At 56.8% G+C, this 19,339-nt stretch overlaps 1 protein-coding gene across 1 annotated transcript in view; it reads left to right on the top strand.

Annotated features, from left to right (window-relative positions):
- The window catches only part of DLG3 (discs large MAGUK scaffold protein 3), a 76,019-nt gene that overhangs the window by 1,744 nt on the left and 54,936 nt on the right, over positions 1 to 19,339 (top strand). The window contains exons 2-4 of the mRNA XM_035541466.2: positions 317 to 448; positions 6,362 to 6,510; positions 7,889 to 8,041. Coding sequence (XP_035397359.1) covers positions 317 to 448; positions 6,362 to 6,510; positions 7,889 to 8,041 — 434 coding nt within the window. The remainder of the gene's footprint in view (positions 1 to 316; positions 449 to 6,361; positions 6,511 to 7,888; positions 8,042 to 19,339) is intronic.

Here is a 19,339-nt window from a genome sequence, read left to right as displayed (position 1 = left end):
GAGCTCCCTTACAGTCCCTGTCTGCCCCTTCTCCGTGGCTGTTCTGCAGCTCACAACAGGGTTATCTGCACTCACACATTTAACTGGTGTGCCTGGGGTTTACCAGATATAAAAATGGTGCCAGAACTCTTGCAGGTATGTGTAGAAGGCTGCTTTGGTGGCTCTCCAACTCTTTTAAATCCAGAGCTAAAAGACAATTGAGGTATTACCTAGATGAGCTCTTTGCACCGCTCCGAGGGTGCACTCAAGCCTTCCTTGAGGATGTCTGTCCATCTTTCAGTATTAATGCCTTGTTACTCCTGTGTTGCCTCTACAGACACCGAAAAGGCAGTGGAAATCCTTACAAGATACCAAAGCACCCTGCTGTCCCCAGAGGAACAGGAGTTAAAAGCCTCCATCGGAAAGATCTCGCACATCTTCCAAAGTGAACTATTCCAGGCTCTGCTGGGTGAGCCCCTTTGTTTTGTTCTCTGGGGCTTTGTGGTCAGTGGGTGCTGCTGGTGGCCTGATCCTGCGTGGGTGCGTGGCATTTACCGGGCTGGGTGCGTCCTGCACAAGCACCTGGGTGCCTGTAATGCCAGGGGCCTGGACGGCGTCTCCTCTCCGGGGCTTGGGCAGGAGGTAGAGGGAACAGGGGCTGCAATCGCTGTCTGTTTGTAGTGTGAACAGGATTCCTCAGGCAGGAGACTGTGTCAAGGGGTAAAGCTTTCTCCATCCTATCCAGCACCTCTGATCTATCCAGCACCTGCTAAAGGATGCTGCGATGCCGTAAGCGTGCCCTGTGTGTGCAGACAGAACGTGTCTGCAGCTCCTACTGGGTTTGCAGCCCTGCTGCCGTCCAAGGACACCCTGGCGGCAGGCCCCCATTCCTTCCTGCACCCCTCAGCCTGATCTCAACCTGCCACTTCCCATTCTTGCTGCTGACCCGAAAGAAAACTGGATCTTCTTACCTCTGGGAGAGAATCCGTGCGTGCCCAGCTCCTTGCGGCATAGGATGGCCTGTCCGTGCTCAGCCCATGAATGCTGTTGAGCAACGTGCTGTGTGAGCACCTTCGTTTCATTCAAGACGTGGACGTGATGGTGAGGCTTGTCCTTTACCTGGGACCAAAAACACAGTTTGGAGTACGGTGTATCTCTCTCCATGTGGATTTAGGCAAACACAGCTGGACTCTCATCAGGGAACACAGCTCCTCTGTGCAAAGTGCAGCTGTCTTTCTGAATGATGCCATTTGAAAACCCGCTTTCTTCATGAAGGTCTTTTTTTTTCTTAAAATGGAAGATCCAATGTGTTTGGGTTCAAAAGTCGCTTGAATCCACTCTTTGCCAGAGCAGACCAATTCCTAGCTGGGTGGTATCAAACACAAACGTGTGGTGGGCACAAATTTTGGACATAATCCCATTTACAGAGGATCTGACATGCCGAGAGGTGCAGGAACTCCTGCTCAGCTCCTCTCCTCAGTCCTGCTTGCTGCAGGCTCAGGGGAAACGTGTGCAGCCCTGGAGGTTTCCATCCCAGGCCTCCTGCAGAAAAGCCAGGATTGCCTTTCCTACCTTGCTCACACTGACAAACCCCAAACCAGCCCAACCCCTGTGTCTGCCTCGCGTGCTCCCCCAGCCCAGCTCCGGCTGATAGGAAGGCAGCAGTGCAGCTCTCACAAAGCGCAGGGCTGTTTATATTAGGACAAAAGTGGCGCGGAAAGAACAGACCTGGAAGGAGCAGGTCCGTGCACATGGAGCCAGCTGCACGTTGCACGCTGGCGTGCAGGGAGGGAGGTGGCACGGGCTGCTCAGCAATGCTGTAAGCCGCTGTCCCAGTGTCCTGTCAACACTGGCACAAGGGAGTGTCACTTGATTGCTGGTGACCTTTTTAACTGGTTTAACAGGATATTAGTTCCTGTGCAAGAGCAAGCTTTCTCGACGTGTTTACCAAACTGGGAATTTGCATTAATTACTTCCGCCCACTTCCCCAGAGTGTGTGTATGTGAATTCCTTGGCCCTGCACGGTGCTGTGTCCAGCTGCGTGGTGGCTGTGCCCGCACAGCTGGCGCATGCCAGGCTTCTTCGGTGTCCCTGCCGGGGCACGGTGACAGGTGGTGCTGGCTTGCTCCAGGAGGGTGGAGCATTTCCACTTTATCTGCTTTTCACCCACCCTTTTCCCAGTGGGCTGCTGTGTCTCTGTCTGAAGTTTGCTCGGGGCCGGAGGGCTGGGTCGGGGTGTTTCCGAGGCAGGCTTGCAGGGTGTGCCCCGGCTCTGGCTTGTGCCCGTGCTCCCCTTCACACAGCAGCAGGTGCTGCTGGCTGCAGACTGCTCTCAGCTACAGAGCTCCATCCACTTCCATGGTGTCAGCAGCACATGCCGGCTTTTTTCTGACCCCTAGAGAAGGCAAATGCATGAGGCTGGTACCTGCTTGTCCTCAGACATACACCAAGTTTGAGCACATGCATTAAGCAGTAGTAGAACTGCTGGAAGTGCTAAACGTCATGGAGCTTTACATGTTGTTCCACATGAAAAATGCAAGGGATGTAGCTTCTCATGCGCTTTTTTAGGAGTAAGCTGTTTTGTGGACTCCAGAAACCCCAACCTGCCCAGCTTCGGGAGCGGATCCGCTGGGATGTTCAGGTGGAGCATGCCTCGTGCCAGGGCTGGATGTCCCGCTCGCTGCGAACATGCCAGTGTTGCTTTGCCCATACACCACTTTCTGCCAGACTCCTCAGAGTACACACAGCACAGCCCCTTACATCCCTGTGACCGCCGTGCAGGACCCGATCACCCTCCCTTGAGCTGCCAGGGCACTTGGGCATGCTGACCCTGCCAGGACGGATCCTGCCCCAGCAGGGTCTCAACGCAGTGCAGGGCAAGCAATGCGGGAGCTGCTTTGTGCTGGAATGCACCAACCACAGCACAAAAGAAATTCCTTGGCTGCGCAAGCTTCACTGGTTCCCTCCTCCCGGCCTCTCTGAGCGCGTTCGAGGCCGCAGAGCCAAGCTCGTGACTCGCAGGGAAGCCTCCTGGCAAGAGGGTGCTGAGCCCTGGGTCAGGAGCAGCCGCAGCTGGGCTGAAAGGGGCCCTTGTGCCCTTTGCTGCTGGGGAAGCTGGGTGGACAGGCACAGCTTGTGCGTGTTTGGCCACCCCATCCACCAGCAGCCGAAAGGGCAGCTCCTCCCGAAATCCCTCCGGGGCTTGGTGCTGGTCCATGGCTGAGCAGTCGCTGGCACGGCTGCTGCTGGATGCTGTTCCCCTGCTGCGTGGGCCCCCAGCCCTCCCCCTGCATCCAGGAGAAGCCCACCGCTGGGGTTTCTCCTTGAGGGGAAGCTGACCTCTTCTGTGCCAGCAGCTGTATCGTCCCTTGGATGCAGGTGCTATGGAAATGTTTAATGACATTTATTTGATGCGTTAACCCCAGGAGGAAATTGTTAAAGTCTAATCTCTGTTCGTCTGCGTACGTCTTGAGTTACTCTTCCTTATTAGATCTAGAATGGATTTACACTTTCATCAAAGAGAAACCAGCCTGTAAGACAGAGCATGCAGCATGGCTTTTGCAGGCACGCCGTCTTCTTACTGAGCCTTTTCGGGTAGCACCACTCTTGGAGTGTGCAGGTGAAGCAAACTTGTGTGCAACTTGTGATGCACGAAGAAATGAAGGAAATGAGCATATATTTAAATAAGCATTAGTGACACAGGCACACACAACCTAAAACATCCTTCTGTCGCTGCTGTGCCCTTTGCTACCCGAACCCCAGCTGCTGATCCCAGTGGACTCCTCCGATGCCTGGTGCCAGCAGCAGTTCCCTCTCCTGGCAAATGCCTGCAGTGGGCTGGGGGCTCGGAGGTGGTGTGGCTGCTCCCCAGGACATCCTCCCTGCAACCCGGGCTCCTCAGCAGCCTGGCTGCCCGAGGCCACGTCCCTGCAGCAGGCGGGTGACGAAGGAGGCCGCCAGCAGCGGTGCACCCCTGCGACGGGGCCGTTCAAATCCTGTTTTCGTTTGTGTGAAGCTGTGTGCATTCCAAGGGTAATCCGCGCAGCGAGGAGCTCGTGGTATCCCGTTACGCAATGACTATTTTTATGAGCAGGGGGAGAGATGTTTGTGCACTAAAACAAAGTCCCGACTGTCTGGCTGCGCGATGAGTACTCGCTGTGACCTCGTGGCTGATTAATGATGGCTTTGGGGGCTGCCGGCGGTGTTTTCGGCACCAGTGGAGATGCACCTGATGCGTGGCGAGTGGCCCTGGGGACTCCAGCCCCTCCTGATGTTGCCAGCTGTCCAGTTTCTAACTGGGCACAGAACAGAGCCTGGTGATGATGCAGCCTGAAGCAGAAGCTCCAGAAGTATTACTGAGCCTGGGCAGTGAGACGGTGCTGCCCGGACGAGGGCTCCCAGCAGGCACAAAGCTGCGCAGCGGGTGGAGTGGATTTATAGCAGCTTTTTCCCCGCAGCCAGGAGGTAACCAGGAAGTGCCCAGGAGCAGGGCGATGGAGGATCGATGCTGTTCTTCTTCTCATCTGCAATGTGGACGCACTGCTGCAGCAAACGGGCACGTGGTGAAGCCAGGGAGAGGATGGGGACTTCCGTATGGGGTGTAATCCTGCTTTGTGAAACCCTCCTTGGCAAACAGCCTTGGATAGTGCTCAGCATGTCCCTGCCTACAGGCTGGTGCACCTGTTTTGTTGTTTTTTCTATTACTATTATTTATTTCCCTGGGGTCCTGCGCAGTTCTGGGCACTGGGATAGCTCTTCTGAGCACTCCCCAGCCCTGTGCTGAGCACTGGTGTGGGGCTTTGCCTGGGGTTTGCTCTCCCGGCAGGAGAGGCGTGCACAGAGCAGGGTTTGCTTTGGCTGAGGCAGATTTCTGCACTACACGAGCACGTGCGCTGTTGCGCAAAGCCTGGGGACAGCAAGGCAAGAGGCTCTCAGCACTCTTGGTACTTTCTAAGCACAAGGGAGTGAATTTAGGTTATTATTCTGCCCAGCCTTGCTCCCTGTACAGCCCCCAGTGCAACTCGGCTCACATTTTCTCCACTGTGACAAACAGCCCTGTTTTCCTGCTCCTGTTTCCTGTCTTTTGACTTTTGTCCATCCACATCTCCCCTCTCTTCCCATGGCAGCGGGATTTCTTGCAGGGGACCCTTGCCAAGCACCAGGTTTCCTTTGGAAATCTTATTAAACGTGCATTCAGAAAGTACGCCTTGAGCCGAGAGCTTTTGGCTGCCCTCAGGGCCGCCTGCAGAACTGGTGCTCTCCAGGCTCCTCTGCAGTGGACTCAGAAAATGAATTTGGTTTTCCTGCTGTGGCTTTTCCCCTTCCAAGTGCTTGTTTACACTGCAGTCACTTTTTGGCCCTGCAGCCTCCTACCGGCTTCCTGTCTCCCATGTGCCTGAAGGGATTTATTACTTTTTCATGCCTTGTACTAGGCATTTACCAAACTCTCTTGGCTGACCCCTTGGAGCTTTACATTTAACCTGGCAGCATTTACCATCCTTTCTGCTTTTCTCATTTGGACACAGCTTAAGCCGTTTAGGAAAATGTCTTCTCCCTTTTAATAGCCTCCCTCCCCTGCAGTCCAGCCGTGCTTTCCTCCATTTTGCCTTTACAACATCCTCCGGGCTGGCGCTGCGCATTGGCTCTGATGTCTCGGTGTGGTGCCTCTAAATAGGCTCGCTGCTTCCCACCCTCTTTGTTACCCCTTTCGGTTTCTTTTTAAAGAGCTTCTCACTTTTTATGCAGTTCCCCTTCTGAAATCAAACACTTCTGCCATAGTCATGTGAGCTTTTGCTCTTCCTACAGAGTTTCTGAATCTTGTGGTCAGAGCCCAGCCGGACTCTGGAGCGGCCTGGGCGGGAGGAGCTGGGGCTGCTGAGCGCATCGGGGGCTTCAGTGGGAAGGAGCAAGGACCAGTGCAGCCCTGCTGCCTTCCTGCAGTCCCCTGTGGGTGACCAGGAGAGACTAAAGCACTCTTGGCAGGGGTAGGAGGGGGTCCAGGCACCCACGTCCTCTCTGGAGCCACCCCCGGGGCAGTGGCTGTCCCACTGCCACCCTATAACTGTCTCCGGAGCAGCGCGGCTGGGGCGTCCCGTTCTCACACCTCTCTCCAGAGTCCCTGTGTATAACAGGCCAGGGTGAGGATTTCTGCTTGTGGCACTCTGGTTGCATCGTGCCAGCTGGAAAGAGGGAGTTTATCAGGGAATGAGCAGGAGGTAACACAGTGGCAGCTGTCAGCTTCAGAGCTTGTACGTCCTGAACCTGGTGTCTGGTGCCCTGTGACCGCACTCTGGGGGCAGAGCCGGTGGGCACAGACACGGCACCCCTTGCAGGATCAGGCCGCCTGCCCAGTCCTGTGAACATTTCTCACGCTGTTTTGCAGATATCCACGAATTCTACGACTTCACACTGCGCTCTGCACCCCTGCAGCCTCCCGGCCCGGACGCACATTGCAGCACAGCCCGGCAGCAGCATGGGGCCGGCAAGCCCGGCTCCTCAGACACCCCCAGGGAGCCCCAAAATCTCCCCGAGGTAAGAGTCCCTCAGGCACGATGCTGTGGGGCCGGACTCTGCACCCCTGCACCATGGGACAGGCTGGGCACCGGCTCCCATGCCCGCAGCATGCAGGCAGCCGATGCCTGCTGAGCACCACAGCCCAGCCAGCTCACGCCACAGAGTGATTCCACACCTCCTCTGTTGTAGCTTGTCTCAATAATTAGGCAACATCTCTGGTTCAGAAGTGTTAATTGAATTATTCCTAATGCAAGGGGCTTTAGCTCCAGCTCTGCTTCCTGTTCTGATGCGTTCTCCCATGGACACGGTGGGACTGTCTGATCTAGCCGCCTCGCAGGCTGCTTTTGATGACTGAAGTAGGTTGGGCCTTTCAAGTTTCTTTTTTTTAGGATTTTTTCTAGCTCGCAGATAACTTCCATGTCTCTTGTTTGCATTCTCTTTAATTTCCAACAGCCTTTAAAAAGATAATGGCACCAGGCAGGGAGGCAGCAGTTGAGCAGTAGGGTCTGAGTTACCTCAAAGGCATGAAGGCAAATCAGATTGCCTCGTGAGAGCAGGGGCAATTTTGCCTTTCCAGGCCCTGCTCCCCGCGCAGCTCTGCTCTGCTGATTGCTGCCTCGCACCTTGCTGAGGGATGCTCTGGGATGCCTCTGTGCTGGGGGTATGGGAACATTTGTGAGAGTCATCTGATGATCAACAGCAAGAACAGGGGGGGCAAAAATGCCAACAATCAGCGCAGGAGATATCTGTCCCTCTGACTCAGGAACCATTTTAGCCCCATTTTTTCTTGAGCCCTTCACATTGATGGTCTTCTCTTTAAAGGCAAAACTCCAGATGTAGTCTATTGTTAGGGATCAGTTTTCAGTGGAATTATACCTTATTTCTGGAGCAACAGGCAGTGAGATCCCATTTTGTTCTCGTGGGTCTCTTGCAGCCCCAGTCTCTGCAGACAGGCCAGCCCGTCAGGCCCTGAGGGATGTGATGGTCAATAAGGGCATTTAAAAATCCATGTGGAAACAAGTGGGAATCCAGCAGCAGGCTGGGGGGATGCTGCAGTGCTGTGCCCTGCTCACAGGGGATGCCTCCTGCACTGAGCGAGCTGCAGAGCAAAGCAGCAAGGTTTTGCTTTGGCCGAACACAGCCCGAGCACATGGACACTATCAAGTCCCTTCTCCAAAAAATATGTATTGATGCATCCCGTGTTGGCGGAACATCTGTGCAGAAGAAAAGCAGCAGGGAGCTGCCCCTGCCCAGCTGCATGATGCAGCCCTGCCGTCCCCTGCCCGCAAGCTTCTGTTGTCCCCTGCAGTGACCCCGATGCCCATCCAGAAGCAGTGGGGGAGATGTGGGTGCATCCAGCCCGCCCTACCCACCCGTGTCCCGCACCTCGTTTCAGGAGCCGGCCGAGGACGGTGAGCGGAGGCTGCCCGTGGCCACCTGCAGGACGCCGGGGACCCCTCCACGGCTGGTGAGGGTGACGGCCCGCAGGACGGAGGCACCGACCAGCGTCTGCAGCCTGGTGCTGGGCTCCCGCAGCGCCCTGCCCCAGGTGAGCCCCCGCACCGCGTCCCACCCAGCCGGCGGCTGCCACCGCGGGGACAGCACCGGGGCCGCGTGCCCGTAGCACCGCGGGACGGTGCCGGGGAGGTGCTCCCCTCGCAGGGGCTGGCGGTGTTTCCTCGGGCAGTTCCCATCATGCTGGTGGTGCTCAGGCTGGGAAATGTAGCTGCGACCTGCGCCTGGCCGCACGGCTCCGAAAACATCCCTTTGTGCTAGCGCTAGTGTGGTCCAGTGGCAGCCCTCCGTGTTCGGAGGGCAGATGGATATGGCACGGGGGTAGAAGCTGCGTGGGATGGAAATCCACCCAGCCCTGTCTCTCTTGCCCTCCAGCTCTGGCACTCTCCCACCTCGCAGATTTCCAAATTTTTCTCCAAGATCTTAAATGGCAGGTCCATTCCTCAGCATACCAGGAGCTTTTCTCTGCTGTCTATTTACCTGCAAACGCCGTCTGTTTGGATGTGCATCGTAAATCTCAGCTTCCTCCTGGTGCGAGTACATCGTCTGGGCTACGCATCTGATGCTAGTTTTAGGGACGAGTGAAGGGCAAAATGCGCTCTGAGCCTTTTGGGAGGGATGAAGTGGCCGTGATGGATGGAGTTTACCGCAGATATAAAATAATATGAAAACGTTGTTTTTCTTGGCATGGTTTGAAACAATGCTTGTTTGCTAGGTCGGATTCTTCTTCCAAAATATTTTAAAGATGAAAATGACACTGCTTCTTTTCTCACCTTTTTAAATGTTTCCCTTCTTGTTCTAGACCACAATAAAATGGGTAATGCCCCATTTTTTCCTTACTGTTTAATTTCTCCTTTTCCTCTTGCTACTCTCTACATTTTCAAACATTCACCAAGTCTTTACCAGTGGTGGGAGGGTGGGACTGTGGTTGGATGAGGACGACAGGAGGACGGGAGCAGTTCGGATCCGCTCGGACGCCGGTCGGCAGTGGGAGGGAACAAAGGAGAGGTGCAGGGGCCAAAGCTAGGAGCCTCCCTCGCAGAGACGATGCGCTGCGAGAGAGAGAACGGGCCAAATGGTGGCTCTGAAAAGAAGTGTTTTTACAGATTTCAGGAAAAGGTTGCTTTGGAAAAGAGCACATTTTTAAAATTAAGCAATTGGAATAAATTCCTGGGCTGCACCTGCGGACATGGGGCAGGCCCGGGGCAAAAACCCACAAGGGGCAGGAGCCTGATCAGTCACCGGTCAGCCTGCGGATTTCAGGGGTTTTCTTCCTCAGTGCCCCAGGCTGTGGAGTTCGGGTCTCTTGCATCCAGCCCCACGTCTGCCTGAGTTGCAGTGTTTCCTTCAGTAAACGACACCTAGCCTCAGCTTTGGGACTTCACACGATGGGGAATCTGCTGTGGGGAATCTATAGCCTGGTTGTCCTGGTTGTTATTTATCTTTTCCATTAAAAATCTGCACTTTGCTGCCAGCCTGGATTTCTCTTGGTTTAGCTCCCAGCCCCAGGAGATTTTGCTGCCTTTGTTTGCTAGGATAAAGGGCCGCTGCAATCAGAAACATTCCCAACATGTAGGTATTTATAGATGTGTCTGAGTTCCCTCTTAACTTTCCCTTAGATAAACTAAACAGATTGGCTTCTTCACTGTCTCAGTGTGAGGCAGGTTGTTCCAGCCCTGAAATAATTCCTGTCATTCTTTTCTGAAGCTTTGTTATTTTCAGCCTCCTCCTTTCCTATCCTGTATCAGTACGGGTCAGGAGCAGGTGCTGCGTGCCTCCAGCCAAGGATCTCTCACCTGCAGCCTCTTCCGTCCCAGAGGATTCCCATGTGCAGAGCAGGGACCTGGAGGGATAAACCTTTGGGATGGTAGCCGTCGGTGCTGGGCTTGGCCCTGCCTGTACTCAGCTTGTAGTCCTGCCTGAAACTCAGCTTTCTGTGCGGCGTGGGGCAGCTTTCCTGGAAACTGGGGCCAAGCTGTGCTGGAGAGCTGCGGGCTCGAGAGCTGCTCCTCTCTGGGCGCCGCTGAGCCAGGATGCGGGCAGTTTGACGTGGAGGTGAGCCTGTTCCCTCAGCTGTCATCGTCAGAACGAGCTCCTCACTGAAAGCATGCTTTGTCCTGGTGGAGCAGGACAGCGGCAGGCCCCGCGTGAGTGACCCAGACCACGAAGTGAGGGCAGCAGTGCCTGGGGGCAGGCTGGGCCACCGGTCCGCAGCGCGGGCTCCTGCTTCGCATCCGCGCCTTCGTGCTGAGGATGTCTCAGCTCCTGCCCAGCACCGCCTTGGGTCTTGGCTCTCAACAGCCCCAGTGTGCAGGATGTCTCTGGGGCTGGTTAACCCTCCACACCGCACTCCTGCCCAGCTCCGTAGTGACTTCCCGTTCCCCAGCTTTTGGTGTGAGCTTTTTGCCACGGACATTTCCAAAGCAGGTTGCAGGAAAACACTTAAGTTGGCAAAGGGCATTCAGAAGAACCAGGGAAGCAGCTATAATAGGTGATGTTTGATGATAGGGCAGGTGGGCACCAGCTGCAGGGCAGAGCAGCTGCACCCCGGTGCTATCAGCCCAGGAACAAGAGCTGTAGCGGACACCCTGCCACTGATAAAAGATGGAGAGATTAACTGGCTTGTCCTGCCTGAAGTAAGTGCAATTCTCTTATCGCATCCATCAGTGTAAATAAGTTTTCTGTTGTCCTGGCTTTGTCCTCTCCCCTGCCAGCAGCTCTCCCCGGCGGTGATGGCAGAGCAAAAGCCACCATAACCTGCGTTAGCCGGGAAGACGCTCAAGAAACAAATTGCCTGTCTGCACAAATGCTTCCAGGAACAGGAAATTTTCTGTCTGCTGGCAAGGCTGCGCGTGCACTCGGAGTAGCCCTGCAGCGTACAAATGGCTGCAGCTCAGGAAGCGGGACCAGCACATACAGCACCAACGTGGTTCCTGACGGTGAGGCTCAGGGCGCAGAAAGCATCCCTCAGTGGAAAAGTGGGTGTTCAGCCTGCTAAGGGACTCAGCCAGCTGAAATGCCCTGCTGAAGCCCTCAGAGGCACAGTCAGGCGCAGTCACGCATGAGCTGAGGGCTTCATGGGGTTTTATCAGCCAAATCCTCCATTTCAACCTTTCTCTGAGCTCCGTGGTTGCTTTAGCAGGGCTCCTCAGGGCTTGCGTGTGCCTGCAGGGGGAAGACCCGCGAAGCTGCTCCTGCGGCTGGTGCTGCTCGCCTGCGCCCGGAGGGTGGCAGGAAGGCTTCATCCCTCTGAAAACCCCGTCCTCATCCCCCCCCTGCGGGGAGCAGAGAGCAGCCAGCTGGAGAGATGAATTCACGAGGAACAATACCGCTGATGAGCAGAAACTCTGCGCCTGCGAGGAAGTGCTGCTCTTCCCCTGCCATCCCCTCCTGCCTCCCGGCACAGCTCCGGAGCTGCTCTGACTTCATCTCTGTCATGGTGCCAGCGCTGTGCCGCCCCTCCTGCAGCCGCCTGCCCTGCATCCCTCCTTCCCCGCATCGCTGAGCGCCGCGGCTCTGTCCTTGCTCATCCCAACAGCAGCCGCTGAGCACCAGCAGATCTTAGCGTGACAGGGAGAGAGAGCACACGGGAGAGGCTGCTTCAGTAAACAGACGTGCCTTGTGTGCTTCTGCAGTGCCAGGGGACGGGGAAACTCACTGGTAGAGCGTGCTGCTGTTCCCCCAGGCTGGGGGTGCAGGGGATGCTGCAGAGCCTGCCTGCAGTGTGCTGGGTGCGGGCTGCGCTTTACCACTGCTGGGCTGAGGCCAAAAACATCCCCTTCCCTCCTTACGTCCAGGGAGGACGTGGCCCAGCTCTGCAGAAATGCCCCTGCCGGCTGTTAGGAGCCCTCCCTGCTGCCGTTGCCACTGCAGAAGAGGCATCTGTCCGCTCTGACCTGCAGCTCGGGTGCCAGAAAGGTTCATGGAGCTCCCCAGGGGCTTTGGCAGAGAAAGGCAGGCTGTACCGCCAGCATGGCGACCGGCTGTCTGGTTCCCCTCTCCTTCTCTTGAGTGCTTTTTCCTGCCTCCCAATTTCCCGTTGGCCAAAGATAAGGATGTTCCCGTGCTCTGCGCCTTTGCTGGCAGGCGCAGCTGCTGCTGCAGTGGCTCAGGGCAACTGCAGGGCTGGGGTGAGACCAGCAGATGCTGTGGCTGCAGAAAAGCCCACTGCAAGCTCCCCGCTGCCATAGCTGTAGCCCCACAGCTCTTAATTTCCTCTGCAAGGTGTGCGGAGGGAAAGGGAGCCAGGCTGCCCGGCTCCGGCCAGGGCATGCCAGGTTGCTGGAGCATCAGGTCAGAGAAGCGGGTCCTGAACGCAGGTGGGTGTCTGACAATTAATGCATCCCCTCCCTGTTCTGAGAATACATTTAATTTTAGGAGAAGCAGAGAAGAAAAGCAGCAGCCCAGAGGCCACGGAGGTGAGCTTTGGATTCTCAACTTAGTTGCTCTCCAACAGTTTTGTGGTTCAGCGTTGCAGACGCAGCCTCGAAAGCCAAAGCACTGAGGCCAAGAGGATGTCTGCCTGCTGTAACTCGCTCCGACTGAGCTGTACGTCAGCCTGTACAGCATGGACACCCGGCTGGGCATCTGGCTGCCTGTGTCGCGAGGATGCTGCTGTGCAAAGGGCATTTCAGCGAGCGCTGTGTCAGTGAGAGCTGTCACTTCGGTGGACGTTTTGGGGTTGAATGGCCTCAGCTTTACTAGAGGCTCTTGCTATTCCTGCTGCTGAGATGAACAAGGAGATGTGTAGACCTCAGTTCTCCCAACTCAATATACAGCTCCAGTGAAGGATGAAAAAGTTGGTGGAGCCACCAGCCTGTCAACCAAAGGGTCGTGCGCAGCCACCTGTTCCTACTCTATTCGGGGACTTTCTGTCTAAAACTGGTAGCAAAAGGAAGATCCTCATCAGGCTCCGAGGCTTTTCTGGCTCCACAGTGTCGGAAAGCCCTGCTGGAGAAAGGGCTGTTGGTCTGTACGTTCGTTCAAGTCATTGTCACTGATTTGGAGTTACTTTGTTTGGTGATGGTGCAAGCATGTGCGGTGGTGGGGACTGTCCCACAGCTGGCCACCCAGACAAGCCTGGAGTCCTTCCTCCTTTCACATTCATGTTCCAGCTTCATTTACCCCCTTCTAGTGCACGTCTGCTGTCCCAGAAGAGCAGGGCTGCTGTGGTTATTTGTACACCGAGATTCACGCTTTTCCAGGGTTTAATGCAGAGCTCTGAAAGCAAGAACTGAGACCGTTCACCAGCATCTTTGTGGGATGGGGACTAAAGGGGCCAGCCCCCTCAGTGCCTTGGCCAGGACCTCCCTGACCACTGCGCTCTCCCTGTTGGTTTGCTCATCGAGTTTCCAAAACGAGCTGGTGCACCCCGCTGCGGGACCCACAGCGGCACCCAGGTCCCCGCTGTGCAGGAGGTGATGCTGTGGGGTGAATTACTGTGTTACTGCTGGAGCCCACCTCCCGCAGCACAAAGCAGCCAGGAGCTTGGAAGGGATCCCGGTGGTGCTGCGCCGCCTCCTTGCCCCCACCCTGCTTTGCTCTGCCGCCCTCCTGCTCTCTTCTGCCTGCTGCCCCGCCAAGCCCCAGGTGCACGCACATCGTGCCTTGCAGCGGCGGCTTTTGTGCCAGAGTAATTTGGATTATAGGACAGGTGCTTGCACAATGGAGCAAAATCCTGCTCCGAGGCAAGCGCAGGGGGTCTGTGACCCACGGAGGAGCCTGCAGCGGGGGATATGCCACCCCAATCCCCGCCCGCCTGCACTCCGCTCCCCCTCGCAGCCTCCCCAGTCTCTCAGGAGGCTGATGACAAATCTCCTGGGTGCCTTTCTGCAAAACAAACGGGCTCTCCTCTCCATTTTTTTTAGAGGAACAAACCAAGCTTGAACGCGGAGCCTGGCAGGCCAGCTGCTTTCTATCTGGAACGCTGGAGCTGGGGGAACGTCGCTGCATCTTAATGGCGTCGGGCTGGACGGAAATCAGGATTCTGGTGGCAGAGGCAGCACCAGCGCTGTTATAAATAGAGCAGCCATGATAACTGCTCATGAGGGTTTTTAGTCTTTAGGATTTGGAGGATCAGCCCTGAGCTACGCTGAGAGATCCATTATCCTTGGCTTTTGTAGGAATTAGGGGAATCTGCAGGGGAACGAGGGCAGTGGATGAGCGCAGGTTTGGGAATTGTCCCTCGTGTGAGTCTGAGTGTGAACCTGTTTTAAAGGAGCTCTGCTACATGCTGCTGCCTCTGGCTTTGCTCTGCTTGCTCTGAGGCGGTTGGACCACGCGTGGCTGCGGTGACACGAGCATTTCAGTCAACCCGGTGCCCCGCTGGGGGAAAGCAAGGATTCGCTCCGGCGCCCATTGTAGCCATGCAGCCTGCACGCACACAGCACCGTGCGAGAACGTGGCTGGCGTCGCGCCTAAGAAATGATTCCAAGCACTGGGATTCGGGCAAAGGACCTCTGCGCTCTGTGGCCTAGATAGCTGTTGGAGCTGGCACCGCCCCGGCGTGCCGGTGCCCAAAGCAGTGGCCTGCAGAGCACTGTGCCTGGCCGGCATTGCTTCCCCAGCCCCACAGCCAGGCACTCACCTGCGCGTGTCCAGAGCAGGGCTCGGGGCTGCCAGGACCACGGCAGTGTCCTGCCAGACACCTCCCCGCTTTTCAAGGTAATTCTGCGAGCAGGTCATTTCGCAGCCGGGTTCCAGCAGGCTGCAGGAGGGTTTGCAGAGAGGAACGGAGGAGAGAACTGCACTGCGGTGCTGGGGGAGGCACAGGCTGGTGCTGGGTACGGTTTCACTGCTGAAAGCGGGGCGCGCTGTGCCCGCTGCACCATGGGCATGCTGCAGCCCCCTGTTGTGCTCCAGGTCCCTCTCCCTGGGCCAGTTGTGTCGCCGTGTCCCACCCCGCAGTGGCAGATTTTGCAAGCTGAAGCTCGTGTGGTGTTCTTGCAGGGAGATTTTTGTGCGCGTCGGCGTTGTGCTGCTGCAGGGGAGCACCCGCAGCACTGCCTTGGTGCACAACAGGAGTGTGGAAGGAGGAAACTGCTCCCCGTTGCCTGCCCTTGCCATGCCGTGGCCTGGTGGCAGAGCGTGTGGCTTGGCTTCCCTCCCGGTGAAACTGAGCCCGTCCGTGATGTCCCACTGATGGCCAGTCCCTGGGACCTGAGCAGCGCGTGTCCAAACCAAGCCTGAAGCCGTGGTGGGGGCAGCGGCACTGTCACCCCTCCAGGTCTCCTGTCACCCCGGCCTTGTGCCGCCGGTGTGTCAGCACTGTAGGTGTGTCTGTGCCTCTGCCAGGCCGAGGTGAGCGTCCTGCGTGCCCCGCGGGTGGGCGCACAACTGAAGGTCACCTCAGGGCTTGGGAAACGCTGCTTTCTGCTCTCGCCGTGCGGGCGGCGGAGGGGAAGGGCTGGCGGTGGCACTGCGCCTTTAAGAGAGGGCCGGGAGTCGGCTGCGGCCCTGCGGCACGCCCGCTGATTGGCCGAGCGGGGGGCAGGCGGGCGCGGGGCGGGGGCAGCCATTCAGAAATTCCGAGCGGCTCCTGCTCCCTTAAAGGGGACGCGGCAGTGTCCGGAGGGAAGGCCGGCGCCGAGGGGGCGGCCGCCGCGCGTCCAGGGCGGGTGGCTCCGGGGGCCGCCGGCTCCCCAGGGACATCAGCGGGCTGCTGCCCCGGGGCGGGGGTGGTCCTGCTTGGGGTGGTCACCGTGACCCCCCTGGTTGCAGGGATGCTGCGCCTGCTGCGGGGCTCCAGCCAGCTCAGTCCTTCTCTGAGGGTGCGTGTGTATGCCAAAAACCCCAAAAGCCGAAAAAAAAACCAAAGTCCGACCCGCTAGCACCCTGTGTGTCCCGCCTGGCTGGGGCAGCACCGACCTGTGCAGGCGGGAGCTGCAGGAGGGGTGTTTTGTGGTCCGGGAGGGGCAGGTTGGAGCAGGGCTGCCGGTTCCAAAGAGAGAAGTGAGGACCCACTGAGCTCCCTTCTCGTCCTCCCGTGCAGGGTGGGAACAAACCTGGCTCCCTGCATCCTGGGTGGGTGGAAAAGACCCTTTGGGCACAACTGTGTTGTCCTGGCTCTGAGCAGAGCGGTGCCAAGCCCTTGCAGCAGTCTTGGGGCCTTATGCAAGGAGTCATAAGATTTCCCTCCTGCAAGGCGACAGAAGATTTCAAAGTACCTCTTTTCTCTGCCTCTGAGTTGTGAAGTTGTGCCCTTGCCACATTCTCCAACTTTCCCTCTGCTCCATCAGCCACAAGTGCGCTCTGTGTAAGAGGAAGCGAGGTGTGCACAAGGACTGGGCACCCACAGACCACAAAACGTGGCAGGGCTGTAATTGCCGTGCCAATGCAGCAACTGAGTCCTGTTAATGTTTAATCTGGGGTAAGGGCCTTTTCCCTGTATTTTATGGGCTTCCAGCTGTGCCTTTGGTGCTTAAAATCACAGCTTTGCTCTGACACGTCATTTCCCCAGTGGATGTGCGCTGCAGACCCCCCCATAAAACCCGTGTGCTAGGAGCAGGAGCGTGGGCTTCACCAAGCAGGCAGCTCTGTCCCAGGTAGCTGGGGAGAGTGACTGTGGGCACCGCGAGGCCCTCGGTAAATCCACAACGCCTGCTGCAACTCCTGCTATTAAACAGAGCCCCTTGCTCTCCTCCACGTGGAGAGAGCTTGGGCTGTGCTGTAGGGACCTGCCGCAGTTCTCCGTCAGGAAGCTGCGGTGCTCTGCTCCTCTGCCCCTTCCACACGCTGGGGAAGAGGTTTTGTTTGCTGTAATTGCAACTGCTGAGAGTAGGTCTTGGTGTTTACTGAAGAACCTTGTGCAGTTGCTGCCACGAGTGAGGATACGGGAACCATGGCACTGGGCAACGTATCAGGGATCATTAATAGAATGAAAGTGGTTTTGCCCTGGAGGAGAATAATTTGTTTGGCAACTGTGCTGAGAGCGCTGAGAGCGATTGGTCCCTTGGTATGCCCGGTTATTATTATCCTAACTGCGCTTTTCCCAGCGTGAATCGCTCCTGGTGGGGTGGGGAAGCAGTCTCAGCAGGAGGTATTTGCTCTCCTGCCCCATCCTCTCCCCCGTAGCAGTGCAAACCCTTAGTGGCTCACGGGACCCCACCGGCCCCATTGCTGCTCTCTGCGGCCCAGGCAGGGCGGTGCTGCAAAGTTTTCATTTGACAATCCACAGACATCGCAAATCCCTGCTGGAACTGGGTCTGGAGCCAATTGGAAGGGCTGGACCAAGTTTGTTTGGTTCTTCCCTTTGCTTCTTGTCTCCCTGTGTCCTGCTCGCTCTGTGCCTTTACCTCCCATTGCTCCTTGTCCCCGCTGTCGGCTCTGGCTGCAGTCCCCGCTGTCGGCCCTGTGGTTTGGATGTTGGGCAGCTTTCTGCAGGTGCTTGCAGTCCGGAAAGGTACCTCTTATGCCAGACTGTTCCTCCTCATATATTAATTAGAAAAATGAGGCTTTCCCCACCTGCACCCAGGCCCCACACTAGCACGTGGCCTTGGGGCAGTGGCAGCGCAGCCCGCTCCCTGTCACGCGGGCACTGCTGGTGACCAAATTGCCCCCGCAAGAGCCAGCACCGCTTGGGCTAAAGGCATCTCCCATTCCTAGAAAGGCTACAAGTGCTACAAAACCCTCTGAAATGGCTCAAACCCCTTTCTTCAGACTGCCCTTGAAAGGCTGCTAAGGGAAGGATGCACCGTGCCTCACACTTGCCTTCCTCTTCCCGCAGGGCTTCATGTGAGAGGAAGGAAGCGCCAACAGGGGCTGAAATGCCGGCAACGCCAGATAAAACCTAGCTCCGTGCCGCCTTCGTGCCGTGTACATAGCACCATCTCCGGGGATTTCTTGATGCTTTGCAGAAATTAGCACCTGTAAAAAGAGCAGCTGCCAAAGCTGAATTTAAATAAGACGGGCAGGCTTCTGGTAGGAAGAGGCTAGAGGATCAGAGAGCACTTGGTTTCCTTGAAATGCTTCCGTCGGTGAAGGCACCTGTCTGGAAACCAGCTCCCGGCTCCTTTAGCAGTGCTCAGTGCCCAGGTGAACAGGGCAAGATGCCCACAGCTGCCTGAAAGCGTGGGGCACAGCGCGTGCCCCACGAGACCCAGGTGTAGGCACACTGGGGCAGGCGCTTGCACCCTGGGGGTACGGCAGTGCCGCCCCCAGCAGCTGAGATGCAGACATGCACTGAGGGTAGCTTGGGCAAGACACAGCTTGGATGCAGCTGGCACTGGCCTCCTTGTAAGCCTGAGAACGTGTCTCAAGCCCCACATGGTTTTAGGGAGTGCTGCAAGCAGGCAGCAACAACCAGGGAATTTTCTCCTTTTAATTGGGGCTAGCAGACAGCACGTGTGGCTCACTGTAAATGAGGAGGAATTAAACAGCTCTCCCAGCAGGGACAGTGCAGAGGAGATGAAATGGGATGGGAGGGCTTTCAGGCAGGGAACTGCAAGTGGTGGGAAGCTGGGAAGGACTTTGTGAGAGCAGCAGCGGGTGAGGCTCGAGGGCAGGAGGGAGCTCTCGGTTTGCAGGTGGTGATAGGGCACCCACAGACAAGTGAGTTGGGGGAAGAATGCCTGTTGCATGTACGGCTCTCCTGTCTGCAGGGTGCCAGAGACTGACCAGGGAGAGCACCAGAGACCTTCCTTGTGAGGGGAACATTTCAGTCTGCCACAGGGGAAAAAATCAAAAGCTTCTCTTGTTTATTCAGCTCCTTATTAAAGTGTTTTTCCCTAACAGGTCTTGTCCTTTGCTTTTGCACTTCTTCCTCTAAGTGAAAGCCCATATCCCGACCTGCCCTCGCTGCAGGGCTGAGTGAAGGGAGACGTGTCTGGAGCAGGGCAGCTGTGAGCAGTCAGGGCTGCAAACACAGCACGTGCCCTGCCCTAGTGCTCTCCTCCTGCCCAGGTCTGCCTCTTCCAGACCTGGGTGTCCCGCCTGGCCATGGCCCAGAGATGGCTTTGGCAGAGATTCACGGGGGCGGATGGGGCCCTGGATCCGTGGTGGCTGCTGAGGCTCTGTACACTGCAGCTGAACTGGGCCATCTCTAGGGTGGGAACTGCAGTCAGAGGGAGGTGTGCAGCCGGGTCAGAGCAGTAATTAGCTGTCGTTGTGTTACAGACTCTGGGCATGTCTCTTTGATGCCGATGTGACTCAGATCTCAGTGTTGCAGGGTGGGAGATGGCAGGAGGCCAAGATGGACTTCATGTCCATTGATGTTCACGGAGGAGATGCTGACTGCTTGTTTCTACAAGGCTTATTGCTCTGCTGTGGTGCATCACTCCCCTTCCTCAGCTAAATTCCTGCCCCGGTCCCTCTAATCCTTCCCACCTCTGCCCTC

The sequence above is a fragment of the Cygnus atratus genome, chromosome 13 (assembly GCF_013377495.2).
Source record: "Cygnus atratus isolate AKBS03 ecotype Queensland, Australia chromosome 13, CAtr_DNAZoo_HiC_assembly, whole genome shotgun sequence".
NCBI classification, from domain to species: Eukaryota; Metazoa; Chordata; class Aves; order Anseriformes; family Anatidae; genus Cygnus; species Cygnus atratus.
Note: the sequence above shows the minus strand (reverse complement) of the source record. Positions and strands in the feature narration are given on the sequence as shown.